The following is a 13,390-nucleotide window of genomic DNA, read 5'->3' as shown; positions in this document are numbered from 1 at the left end:
TATGTTTGTAGAGTAATAGAGACGGGTCTGATTTACTAAAGGTGAACCCGAGGGACTGGAGAGAATTGGTGAGTGTTTGAAACCATTCTCACGGAGCTTGCTTAAGTCCATAAATGGTTTTATGTAATTTGCAGACATAATACGGATACGTTTCATCTATAAAACCTTGCGGTTGCTTCATGTATACTTCCTCCTGTAATTTCCCGTGCAAGAATGCATTGGAGATATCCAATTGTAGAACAGGCCAGCTATAATGCAGAGCAATGGTAAGTAAGATGCGAATAGTAGGCATTTTTGCAACTGGACTAAAGGTATCCTTGTAGTCTATGCCAAATTGTTGGTTAAAGCCTTGTGCAACTAGGCGAGCCTTATATCGTTCAAGGGTGCCATCGGGTTTGAGTTTAGTGCGAAAGGTCCACCGATTTCCAAGAATAACTCGATTGGCAGGAGCTGGAACTAATGACCACGTGGCTTGTTTTTGAAGAGCTGTAATTTCTTCAGACATAGCTGATCTCCAATGGACAGATTTGGTAGCTTGGCTGAAGCAGGTAGGGGTGAAGTGAGGATGCTGGGTGGCTAGAAGATTGAACTGCTGTTTGGGTTTTAGATGACCTGTTTTAGATCTCGTGATCATAGGATGAGGCAGAGGGAAGGTAGTGGGAAGTGGTTCAGATGGAGAGGGCTGAGGTGGAACGATAGTATGGGATGAGGAGGATTGTGTAGGAAGATCCGTGGATGAGATAAGTTGGTGAGAATTGAGTGAAGGTAGAGATGAAGTGACGGGATCTACAGAGGGAGATTTGGGAGGATTATGTTGAGGTGCAGAAATTGTGGAAATAGGAATAAGTGTGAGAGGTGAACTGTTGGTTGTTGGAAGTGAGTTAGATGTAGAAGACGGAGGTATGGGATGAGGAAAGATGTGTTCGTGGAACACAACGTGGCGGGAAATATGAATCTTGCCGGTTTGGATGTTTATGCACCTGTAACCTTTGTGTGAGGGAGAATACCCAACAAAGATACATGCGGTGGATCGTGGGTGTAATTTATTGGGTGTAGATGGTTTAAGCCAAGGGTAGCATAGGCATCCAAAGGTTTTTAAATGAGTGTAGGAGGGTTGTTGACGATGTAGTAAGTGATAGGGAGTATCGAAGTGAAGTGTTTTAGATGGTAGCCGATTGATAAGATAGTTGGCTGTGTGTAATGCTTCCAACCAAAACTTGAGAGGTAAGTGAGCGGCGTGGAGAAGAGTTCTAGTAGTCTCGATGAGATGACGATGTTTCCTTTCCGAAACACCATTTTGTTCTGGTGTATAGGGACAGCTCATTTGATGTTGAATGCCATGTTGGGATAAGAACGTGCTGAAGTTGGTGGAACGATACTCACCGCCACCATCAGATCTTAAAATTTTAAGAGTGGTGTTGAATTGGGTCTTTATGAGATTAAAGAAATGCTGAAATTTTAAGAAGGTTTCTGCTTTATTGTGCATTGGGTATATCCATGAGAAGCGAGAGTAATCGTCAACGAATAATACATAGTAATTATAACCACTTAATGAAGAACAAGGAGCAAGGCCCCATACATCGGAATGAACAAGTGCAAAAGGTTGAGAAGTTTTCATTTCATTAGAGGTAAAAGATAGTTTGTGGCTTTTGGCCACATTACATGAGTCACATTGAAAGGAAGTACTAGTTGAAATACATATGGTAGAGTTATGCCTAGCTAAGTGTTGAAGCAGTTGGAGATGAGGATGGCCCAACCGAGCATGCCACGTTGTGGTTGATTTTTGTTGATTGTGGAGAGCGGTGATGGTGGTGGAAGGTATGACATATAGACCGTCTCGGCTTCGACCTTTAAGGATAGTTTGATTGGTCTGATTGTCCTTTATAGTGAAGCCAAAGGTGTCAAAGCAAACGGAGCAATCATTGTCAGCAGTGAGTTTTTGAATGGACAAAAGATTGTGAGTAAGTGAAGGGACATGTAACAGTTTTTGAAGATATAACTTACGTGGAGTATTGGGTAGAGGAAGTATGCCCTGGCCAGTGGAATTGATCGGGAGAGAGGTGCCATTTCTATGGAGATACTGTCAGAACCTGTATAAGGCGACGGGTGTTGAAGTTGGAGGGGATCGGAGGTGAGATGAGAGGAAGCGCCCGAGTCCAAGTACCAATCTGTAGGAGATGCATTTTGTTGATTTTTGAAGAAACTTCGCTGAGTGGTTGGCGTCGTGGGAGTGTATGAGAGATTAGTTCTATGCCAACAGTGCATAGCTATATGGCCTGGTTTGTTGTAGATTTGACACATTACTCGAGCAGTGGATTGATTACGGGGAGGTCGACTGTTTGAATTGGGTGGTCGCGGTGAAGATCCTCTGTTTGAGCTGAACCGACCTCTATTAGATCTGTTTTGATCTGGAGCAGCACTCCTTAAGGATGTATTTTTGAAGGCGTTTAGAGCAACGGCTTCCATGGAGGCTGTAGTGTCTTTGACAATATCCTTTTGTATGTTGATTTCTTCACTGATCAAGAGTGAATAGAGCTCATCCAGTGGAATGGAAGACGGTCTAGTGCGTATAGCTGTCTTAAAGGCATTGTAGGATGGAGGTAGTCCATTCAAGATGTGTAAAATGATGTCTTCATGATCTACATTGGATCCAGCAGCGGATATATTATCGACTAAGGCTTTTACCTGAGTGAGGTACTGATTCACCGAGAGGTCCTTCATTTCGATGCAGTGGAGCTCATTCTTGAGTTGGATAACTCTAGAACGATTTGTTGGTTGAAGACGCTTCTCCAATGCTTCCCGGACTTCATGTGCAGTGTGGAGTGTTAGCACGTATGGAAGGATGCTCGGTGAAATTGTTGAAAACAAGGCGGCAGCTAGATTTTGATCCGTTAATTGCCAAAGTTGATGTTTTGGATTCAAAACGACATCTCCAGTCGCCGAAGGGCTGTATTTTGGAGGACAGATTTCGGTTCCATCAAGGAACCCATCAAAACCATTAGCCGAAAAGATTTTGAGTATTTGTAGTTTCCAAATAGCATGATTGTCACTATTGAGCTGAATGTTAACAATATGCTTTATATTGGAGATAATAAACTTTAAAGAAACCGGAATGGTGATTTCCGATCGGTTGCTGTTGCAGAGACGATCTGCGGCGTCGACGAGATCTGGCTATCTCCCATGAGTTGGTTTGAAGGAGGAGCTAAACCTGGTTAGCTCTGATACCATGAAATAACCTGCAATGACAAGGTTAGATAAAGCAGAACTTAGAATTTAGAACTGAGAAGAAGCAGAACAGGGGAAGAGGAAGCTTCGGTATTCATTTCTCCATAGTAGTTTTGCTGATACATTTGAGTATTTAACAATAGTAAAAGGAGTCAAGTTAGTTGGAGAAATCAGAAGTTGTAGAGGAGTCAGGCGGCGCTGGTGGAGTCCATTTCCGGTGATGATGCACTGCAGAGGAAGTGGAGCAGTGGGATATAAGTCGCTTGGCTTATATAAGCTTGCTAGCTTATCACGTGTGTTAACAGCCCCCCTCAAACTTATGGTTCGAGAGATTGAACGGTAAGTTTGTCTCTAAGCATAGTGAATCGAGCGAGAGACAATGGTTTAGTGAGTATATCTGCCGGTTGATCGGTTGAATGTATGTGCTGCACATCGATATCTTTAGAAAGAATGCGTTCCCGAATGAAATGATAATCAATTTCGATGTGCTTTGTTCTAGCGTGGAAAATAGGATTGTTTGCTAGAGCTAGAGCAGAAGTATTGTCACATAACAGTGTAGTAGGTGAGTGCAAGAACACTTCAAAATCAGCAATTAACCTGCGAAGCCAAATGATATCCGAACTAGCAGCGGCTAGTGATCTATACTCAGCTTCCGTGGAGGATTTTGCAACGGTAGGTTGTTTCTTGACACACCATGAGACTAGTGTATTGCCCAAAAACGTGCAGAATCCATAGATTGATTTGCGGTCTTGAGGATCTGATGCCCAATCAGAGTCAGAGAAGGTTGTGAGAAGAAGATTACCTCTAGTGACTAGAAGACCGAAGGAATGTGTTCCTTTGATGTAGCGTAACAGCCGCTTGAGAGTGTTGAAGTCTTGGTCCGTGGGACTATGCATGTGTTGGCAGATACGATTAGTTGTGTATGCAATATCTGGACGTGTGATGGTCAAGTATTGCAAAGAACCGGCAATTTGTCTATATTTCTTGGGGTCGGAATCCAGAAATTTGCTGGAACTAAGAATCGGTTTGAGAGCAATTGGAGTCCGTGAATGTTGACAATCTGTTAAGCCAGCGGATTGTAAGATTTCTTGGGCATATTGCGACTGATGGAGGAAATAACCATTTGGCTTATGAAGAACTTGAATGCCCAGGAAAAACGAAATGGGGCCTAGTTCTTTTAAGGAGAACTGTTTTTGCAATTGAGTGATGAGCCAAGAAATGCTGGACCGATCATTACCGGATATTAGGATGTCATCAACGTACAGCAGCATATAAATTTGAATGCCATTATGTTTGTAGAGTAATAGAGACGGGTCTGATTTACTGAAGGTGAACCCGAGGGACTGGAGAGAATTGGTGAGTGTTTGAAACCATTCTCACGGAGCTTGCTTAAGTCCATAAATGGTTTTATGTAATTTGCAGACATAATCGGGCCCCACCAAGCAGAGTGGTGCGCTGATTGCAGCCCACCACAGCTACCCCTCCTCCACCAACTACCGTCCTCACCTTACCTACCGCTCGTATGTTTTACCATTCAATGCCATCTAATTCTGTAATTATAAAAAGAATTTAAGAAATATCACATTAACCTCAATTTTAATATTTATTTTTCATTTCTGTCTTAATTTTTAACTTAATTAGCATTATTGTAAATAACAAAAAATAATAAAAATTTAACTGATTAGACAAATTATGATATGCTTATCGGAACCTAATTTTCTTCTCTCTCCAATCTTACTCTGGTTTCTGCTATAAATAAAGCCTGACTCGCCCTCTCCCATTCGCGCCGTGCCATTCTGTGCCTCCGATATCTGCTCTCTTCCTCTCACTTCTTCGAGACCGAGATTCACTCACCGCAGAAGGTGAGCGCTTTTATCTCCGTCGATATTCTCTCTCCGCCTGCCGTTTCCATAGATTTTTAGGCTGTCTAGGTCTTTCGCTTCTTCTCTAGTTCTATTGTAAATCTCGCCTGCGTCAACTAGGTGTCCGTTCTCCCAGATCTGATCTAGAGTTTCTATCTTGCTTGCTTTTTCGTTCGAGTTTTTGGTGAGTGGGATCCGCCGTAGGGGGTGTTGGATCTGTGAGATTTTATGGCTTTTCTTGCTGTTGTAAGGATGGTGATTGTACGTAGGGTGTTGACGAGTTTATCTAGGTTTTTTTTTTAATGTTGGACTCATTATGAGTTGTATGAGATGTCGTTGTCTTGAATATGGTTTTGATGAAATGGGAGGGTTTAATTTGAGATCTGGTTCTAGGCGATTTTGGATAGGTAGATCTGGACTGTAGATTCGGGGATTTATATGACGTATAGAGGTTTTCCATTGGGCTGATCTGTGATTCGATGTATGAACCATGTCAAGGAAGCTATGGTTCAACGGATCTAACTTTTTTCCTTTTTCTGTAACTTTGCTCTATTTCGCTTGAAGATCTGGAGGTCGGGTGCTGTATTATTCTTTGTCATATGGAATCGTTTTAGGTTTTTTTTTTTTTTTCAACTTTTTTGTTTTTGTCGGACTAGTGCTATGCCAAGTTTTGTCAGTCCATTAGTTGAAATAAGCGGCTCTAGAAATTTTTGATTCTGCACTTTGTTAAAATGTGTTGCTAAATTAATTTTAGAATAGCTTTCGTAGTCCCCGGTTTAAAAACCAGCATTATTCTTTCATATTTTTATTGTTATTGTTTTCATAAGATTTACCTTTCATTCTGAAGTTTGTAAATTTATATTTTGAATTTGTTCCTTTTAGAAAGGAAAGGCAGGGGCTAGCCAAAGTAATCTAAACGCCAAGTTTTCAATCCTTAATAAGAAAACTTTTCATTATTTATCGTTCTTGAAGTTTTTTCTTGATTCGCTCAACTTAAATATTCAAATATCAAATTAATTGATTGGCCAACCATTTGTGCGTTGAATCTGTGGATTCTGTTTATAGTAAATGGAATTTTGTTGTTTCACCTAATATGAAAAATCGAGCGTTCCAGTTCTTTATTCTTTTCACCTAAAAATATTTAAGTACTTGCTGAGTTTAATGGCTTGTATTCATTTGGCTTTGATACAATCTGATTATATTATTTTAACGCACAGAAACATGGCGTCACACATTGTTGGATACCCTAGAATGGGGCCAAAGAGAGAGCTTAAGTTCGCCTTGGAGTCATTTTGGGATGGCAAAAGCACTGCAGAGGATTTGCAGAAGGTTTCTGCTGATCTGAGATCTTCCATTTGGAAGCAGATGGCTGCTGCTGGGATCAAGTACATTCCAAGCAACACCTTTTCCTACTATGATCAAGTTCTTGACACTACTGCTTTACTCGGGGCAGTTCCTGAGAGATATAATTGGAATGGTGGTGAGATCGGTTTTGACACTTACTTCTCCATGGCTAGAGGAAATGCCTCTGTACCTGCTATGGAGATGACAAAATGGTTTGACACTAACTAGTAAGTCACGCACACTATCTTAAGCCAATTGCAATATGCATTTACTTGTTTGATTTCAATTTATCCTTTCATACTCCTTTTGTTCTGATATTCATACTAATATTCCTTTTATTTGACTTTGTTGATCCAGCCACTTTATTGTCCCTGAATTGGGCCCCAACACCAAGTTCTCATATGCATCTCACAAGGCGGTCTCTGAGTACAAAGAGGCAAAGGCGGTATGTACTTTTTTTTTTGGGTATATCCAACTTGATTAGTTCATCTTAAATTATGATTTAATGCCCTGATGTATTCCTCTATCTGGACTTCATGTTTTATTGTAACTAGCAGTCAATTTTAATGCAGAAAAGTATCTGAACAATTCCATCATAACTTTTTAGTAGTAACTAAGGAATTTTATCAAAACTATTCAATGGTGCTTTTTCTGTGTTAATTAACGAAACCTAAAGCTCTTTTTTTTTTATTCTCGTGAACCTGAGAGGAGGATTGATTGATTTCATTTTTATGAATTTATAATTATCATTACTAGTTAGCTAAAGCTTGGTAAATGGCCACATTTGGCACACTATCTATTAAAACAGGTTGGTTTAAGCAATAAAAATTCAGCCTAATTTTGTTTACCAAAAACTGGGTCTACGTACTTAATGCTGAAGCTATTTTCTTTCAGCTTGGGGTTGATACAGTTCCTGTCCTTGTTGGGCCCGTGACATACTTATTGCTCTCTAAGCCTGCCAAAGGTGTTGAAAAGACGTTCTCTCTTCTCTCTCTTCTTGACAACATTCTGCCGATCTACAAGTAAGAGTCTAATACACGAACTATGATGCTTGATGATTTGTTTCCATTTTCTGTCTAGTTTTTTGTTGCTTACACAATCTATAAATTTACAGGGAAGTTGTTGCCGAGTTGAAGGCAGCTGGTGCTTCATGGATTCAGTTTGATGAGCCCACCCTTGTCAAGGATCTTGATTCTCATCAGTTGGAGGCCTTTACCAAGGCCTATACAGAGCTTGAGTCGTCCTTTTCTGGACTGAAAGTGGTCATTGAGACCTATTTCGCCGATGTCCCTGTTAAGGCATACAAGTTAGTCCATTTTCATTCATCTCAATGAACAATCATGTCAATTGTCAATGAAGATTACTCAAATTACTTCCCAATTCAGGACTATTACTTCCTTGAACGCCATCACTGGATTCGGATTTGATCTTGTTCGTGGAACCAAGACCCTTGATGTGATCAAAAGTGAGGGCTTCCCATCTGGAAAGTATCTGTTTGCTGGTGTTGTGGATGGAAGGAACATTTGGGCGAATGATCTCACCGCCTCCCTGAGCACCCTTGAGGCCCTTGAGGGTATTGTTGGTAAAGGTATAGTATATATTTGTTTGCTATTCTTTTTTGATGTATATAATATTTCATCAAGTTAAGTTTTAATTCTTTTTTTTTTTCTTGCAGACAAACTTGTTGTCTCAACATCTTCCTCCCTCCTTCACACCGCTGTTGATCTTGTAAATGAGACAAAGTTGGATGATGAAATCAAGTCTTGGCTGGCCTTTGCTGCCCAGAAAGTGTTGGAAGTTAATGCACTTGCAAAGGCTTTGGCTGGCCAAAAGGATGAGGTATTTTTATTTCTGAAACCTTCATTGTCTACAGCATCTTTCCACCAGTTTCAAAATTTTCATTCTACATAAAACTTTCGAGATAGCTATTGTCAGTTCTAGGGTTAGTTTGGGTGGCCAGTTCTTTAAGCTGAATTTTTATTTTAAAAAATAGAATATTTTGATGCTTTTTGTGTCAAGGTGGTTTTAATTTTAATTTATATCTTTTATTTCACGTGTCACGTCTTATTCCTCAATACAACTAAATTATTTGAGACTCACAAGTAAAATTATGATAGAAAAAAAAGGATGAGATAAAATCTCTAGAGGTAATTTTATTAATATCTTTAAGACTACATGAATATTTTAAAGAAATTTGCATAATGTATGCATAAAAGATTAATATAATAAAATTACGAGATAATATAAGTAAATTGTTGGGCATTCACAAGTATATGCATAACATAAAACATATAAGAATCAATAGGATTACATGAAAGCATGGGACATGCGTATTAAAAATCGCCTTATCCTGGATTAATTATTCTGTGCGGATGTCGAATGTCATCCGGAGACCAACTAGAATATGCCACGTCACCCCTTTGTTGTGTATTGCGGCTCAGTATTGTTCTGCACCGCTCGGTACCACAGCTCTGTAGCACTGACGTGGCTACACTTTATTCGCATCCGGACGTAGAGCTGCGTCCAGCCTCTGCACAGAATAATTTATCCTTATCCTAATATAGATGTATCAGGATATCTAGACAGTAAGTTTAATTTTTTTTTCCATTTTATTCTCTCATTTACTTGGTGCTGTGTAAGAAATATATCTGTTATTTGTAAATTAAGACCAATCGCCAATATTTCTAGGCATTCTTCTCCGCAAATGCTGCTGCTCAAGCTTCGAGGAAGTCATCTCCTCGCGTGACCAATCCTGAGGTCCAGAAAGCTGTAAGTTGCTGATGATTATTGTCTTGTATTTCACTGCTTTCTATATCACCATATGACATAATACGTGATCATTTTCTATGATCAGGCTGCTGCTTTAAAGGGCTCGGACCACCGCCGAGCTACAAATGTCAGTGCCAGGTTGGATGCCCAGCAAAAGAAACTCAACCTTCCAATTCTCCCAACCACCACCATTGGTTCCTTCCCCCAGACCATTGAACTGCGAAGAGTTCGCCGTGAGTACAAGGCCAACAAGTGAGTTTTCCATTATCTCCTTGAAGTTACCATTCTTTAACTGATAACTTCTGTTGACTCCAAATTTGATTATCTTCTTGGCTTACAGGATCTCTGAGGAAGCTTATGTCAATGCCATCAAGGAGGAAATCAACAAGGTTGTTAAAATCCAAGAGGAGTTCGATATTGATGTCCTCGTCCACGGTGAACCTGAGGTATAACTTTTAACTGTTAATTATGAAAAAGAGAAACTTTTTTTTTTTATGAAAAAGAGAAACCTCTTGACGCTTGACATGTTATTATCATCTTTTGCAGAGGAACGATATGGTTGAGTATTTTGGCGAGCAGCTTTCTGGTTTTGCTTTCACTGTTAACGGTTGGGTCCAATCTTATGGTTCCCGATGCGTTAAGCCCCCGATCATCTATGGCGATGTGAGTCGACCCAAGGCCATGACTGTTTTCTGGTCCTCCGTGGCCCAGAGCATGACCTCCCGCCCAATGAAGGGAATGTTGACTGGCCCTGTTACAATCCTCAACTGGTCCTTCGTCAGAAATGACCAGCCAAGGTTTGTTTGTCGATTAACCCTACCTAATCACTTCAGTTCTCATTCTTTGAGCGTCGGCATAAGTCCATCTTTTCATCCAGGTTCGAGACCTGCTACCAGATTGCCCTCTCCATCAAGCAGGAAGTTGAAGATCTCGAAGCTGCTGGTATTAATGTGAGCTCTCTCTCTCTCTCTCTCTCTGCAACTAGGGGTGTCAATATTTGACACGACCCGAGAATTTGACTCGAAAATTTCGGGTTAGGGTGGGTTCGGATTCAACATTTCAACCCGTTTAAAAAATCGGGTCGGGTTCAGGTTGAGCCTTTGACTCAAAAACCACCTGAAAACCTGATTTTGACCCGGCAACCCAATATTGTGACCCGTTTTGAGCAAAAAAATGGAGATTGACCCATTTTTGGACCTGAAAGCTAGTTATGTTTTGTTGGCACCAGGTCATTTGGGTTGACCTGTATCTGAAGCGTGTCGGGTTCGTGTTGACCCGAATAGTACCGGGTCAATCCGGAACCATAAATTGACACCCCTACCTGAAACATCATCTCTTCTTGACATGATTTGTAATTTTGTATGATTTCTTGCAGGTTATCCAAATTGATGAGGCTGCTCTGAGGGAAGGTCTTCCTCTCCGTAAATCTGAGGAGGCTTTCTACTTGGACTGGGCTGTTCACTCCTTCAGGATCACCAACTGTGGAGTCAAGGATACCACCCAGATTCACACCCACATGTGCTACTCCAACTTCAACGATATCATTCACTCCATCATCGACATGGACGCCGATGTGATCACCATCGAGAACTCCCGCTCCGACGAGAAGCTCCTTTCCGTGTTCCGTGAGGGAGTCAAATACGGCGCCGGAATCGGCCCCGGCGTCTACGACATCCACTCCCCAAGAATTCCCTCGACCGAGGAAATCGCCGACCGCATCAAGAAAATGCTAGCGGTGCTCGAGACTAACATCCTTTGGGTTAACCCTGACTGTGGCCTCAAGACTCGCAAATACGCTGAGGTCAAGCCTGCACTCACTAACATGGTAGCTGCAGCCAAACAGCTGCGCACTGAGCTCGCCAGCGCCAAGTGAGAACAATTCGGTCGTCAATAATAACTATACTATATGGTCTCTGCTTCATCCTTTGGGAATATCGTTAGTTTTCCTCCATTATTGTTTTCACTATCAGCATTCAATTCCTCAGCTTTTTTCCCTCGCAGGTTGCTTAGTAGGCACTTGTATTACAGTTGTACTTGAATTTTTATTTTTCATTACCATTGAAAATGGTGTTACTGGTTCTTTTTCACTCGCTCTAATGATTCTGGTTTTGATTACTGTGGAAAATAAAGAGCCAAAATTATTTCTTATTATGAGAAGGGATTATTTTGGTTCAATACTGCCTGCTTTGCCTTATGACATTTTTTCTGTCCCACTTGATCCTGGTATCAAATTCATGCATGAAATTGGTTGGCATGTATTTGTTCTAGACTCTTGATGTGCTCGTTCAATAACTGTAGCTAATTGCTTGATAATTTGAGGGAATTTAGGGTTTTAAGATGTGTTGTGGAGGAAGAGGGAAAGCTATGCGAGAAACTAAACTAAGGCTCCATTTGGGATGGTTTTCTTACTGCTTATTAAAGCAATTTTTTAGTATTAAAATTTTAAGTTTTGAATTAAAAAGTAACTTTAAGAAGTAATAACAAAACCATCTCAAATGAAGCTTAAGAAGCCTTAGAGTTAGAGTTTGTATTCCTAGGTTTTCTTGGATTTAGGTGAGGAGGTCAGAGAGTTAATGGTGCTTTCGAGGTTGAGGAGCTTAGAGAGAGAGAGAATTAGGGTTATGATGTGAGTGAAGTATATTTGGGATTTTTGTATTGCATCTTAAAGTTTATAAGAAAGTCGTCCCAAATAAAATCTCAGATTTACATAACTCATTTTGATCTGTTGGTTGAGAGCTTAGGCTTCCAATTAAGAGGTATTGGGTTTGAGTTTCTGTGTGTGTGATTTTTCTTTAAATGACCTAAATATAAAAAAACTTTTTTTTTTATTTATGATTTATTTGGCGTAGCTTTTTCATATTTTTGCTTGCAAATTAACTTTCACTTTTCTATTTAACTATAATATTATTGTATAATTTTCTATCGTGGGAAGTAATTTGACAGTTAAAACAAATAATTAAAAAAAATAATATTTTGTTGATAGAAAAATAATAAGGCTATTATAATATCAAATTTGAAAACATAATATCAATGCTATGTAAATCAAATAAAACAATTGCTAAAAGATCTTAAGCAGAGCTTTAAATTATCTGATTACCCATAAAATTGATAACAAATAAAATGAAGCCCACCACAAAATAGATATGCATAGCATAAGCATATATAGTGTTGAGCCTTCTACCCAAAAATAAAAATTGAATTTTAAAATATTTGATTTATAGCATATTGAATATAAAACTAAAAATTTATTTTGAGAAATTTAGTTCATGAGGTAATGTTTCCCATTAGATTATAATAATTTTAGAGAAAATTTGCAAGATTAAGGTTAGTTATAGAGATATATAAAATCAAATATAAATATTAAGTCTCAGTGGAATATGGAGAAATTCATTGAGGTCCCGTTCGTCAAGATTGAATATGTATGAGTTACTGTTTTTTTGGTAGAATTCAACTTGAAGGTTAAAAGAGCTTGATTATTATTATTAGTAGAGAGAGAGAGAGAGAGAGAGAAATTGTGTGATTTTTGACTCGTCATTTTATCACCCTTGTTGTCTCACGGACTCGCGTAAGCATAATTTCAAAAATCTCCAAATAAGTATTCATCCGCCGCGCATAAATGTGGTAGGGAAAAACTGCAAATTTAAGTACTCGTCCGCTTATGATAAGCATTGCGTGGAAAAAACTGCAAATCTAAGTACTCATTCACTTCTGATAAGCATGGTGGGGGAACTTGTTCTTTGCTCGTGCAGGTGATGAAGAAGACCCTCAGTCATGGTGTCCTCTGACACCGACTGTCTTGCTTCTGATAAGCGTGAAGGGCCATTAGCTCTCTTAAAATTTCGCCAAAATAGGGTAGAGGCCTAGAGACTATCAAAATTTTATCTGAATAATAAATGGAATTGAACTTTAAAAAATACCTACACAACTAAAAAATGCAAGGAAACAAAATTTCAAATGAATATGAAGGACTACATGAAACAAATCAAATTGCAATGCTTATTGCTTTGAATGAATAATATTGAACAAAGGATTTTTTTCAAGAGATTGGTAGCTTGAGAATAAGAATAGGGGACTTCAAACACCTTCCCTACGGGCAGGAAGAGAGGATTTATAATATGAATGTCATAGCCTGTCTACGGGCAAGAGCAGCAGGCTTTTGATGATAATATCAATCTGCCAATAGGCAAATC

The 13,390-nt window shown here is 39.5% G+C and overlaps 2 protein-coding genes across 2 annotated transcripts; one reads left to right on the top strand and one right to left on the bottom strand.

The window, feature by feature from the left end:
• Positions 1 to 3,542: 3,542 nt before the first annotated feature.
• Positions 3,543 to 4,496, bottom strand: LOC110093668 (uncharacterized mitochondrial protein AtMg00810-like). Its single transcript, XM_020818627.1, has one exon. The coding sequence runs from the start codon at positions 4,494 to 4,496 to the stop codon at positions 3,543 to 3,545; it is 954 nt and encodes a 317-aa protein (XP_020674286.1).
• A 452-nt stretch (positions 4,497 to 4,948) lies between these two features.
• Positions 4,949 to 11,344, top strand: LOC110093667 (5-methyltetrahydropteroyltriglutamate--homocysteine methyltransferase 2). Its single transcript, XM_020818626.2, has 13 exons — positions 4,949 to 5,087; positions 6,305 to 6,658; positions 6,789 to 6,876; positions 7,326 to 7,453; positions 7,546 to 7,737; positions 7,817 to 8,019; positions 8,107 to 8,270; positions 9,120 to 9,200; positions 9,286 to 9,452; positions 9,541 to 9,646; positions 9,747 to 9,997; positions 10,078 to 10,150; positions 10,576 to 11,344. The coding sequence occupies exons 2-13, from the start codon at positions 6,309 to 6,311 to the stop codon at positions 11,071 to 11,073; spliced, it is 2,301 nt and encodes a 766-aa protein (XP_020674285.1). The 5' UTR covers positions 4,949 to 5,087; positions 6,305 to 6,308; the 3' UTR covers positions 11,074 to 11,344.
• Positions 11,345 to 13,390: the final 2,046 nt, after the last annotated feature.

The sequence above is a fragment of the Dendrobium catenatum genome, unplaced genomic scaffold, assembly GCF_001605985.2.
Source record: "Dendrobium catenatum unplaced genomic scaffold, ASM160598v2 fragScaff_scaffold_1157, whole genome shotgun sequence".
Lineage (NCBI taxonomy): Eukaryota > Viridiplantae > Streptophyta > Magnoliopsida > Asparagales > Orchidaceae > Dendrobium > Dendrobium catenatum.
This window is presented reverse-complemented; position numbering and strand designations above follow the sequence as displayed.

Bases quoted from the DNA above. Each gene is read 5' to 3' on its own strand.
- LOC110093668 (XM_020818627.1), bottom strand. From the start codon at position 4,496: ATGCTGCTGTACGTTGATGACATCCTAATATCCGGTAATGATCGGTCC.
- LOC110093667 (XM_020818626.2), top strand. From the start codon at position 6,309: ATGGCGTCACACATTGTTGGATACCCTAGAATGGGGCCAAAGAGAGAG. The intron at 6,877-7,325 runs GTATGTACTTTT...ATTTTCTTTCAG, and splicing joins AGTACAAAGAGGCAAAGGCG to CTTGGGGTTGATACAGTTCC. The intron at 9,453-9,540 runs GTGAGTTTTCCA...CTTGGCTTACAG, and splicing joins CGTGAGTACAAGGCCAACAA to GATCTCTGAGGAAGCTTATG.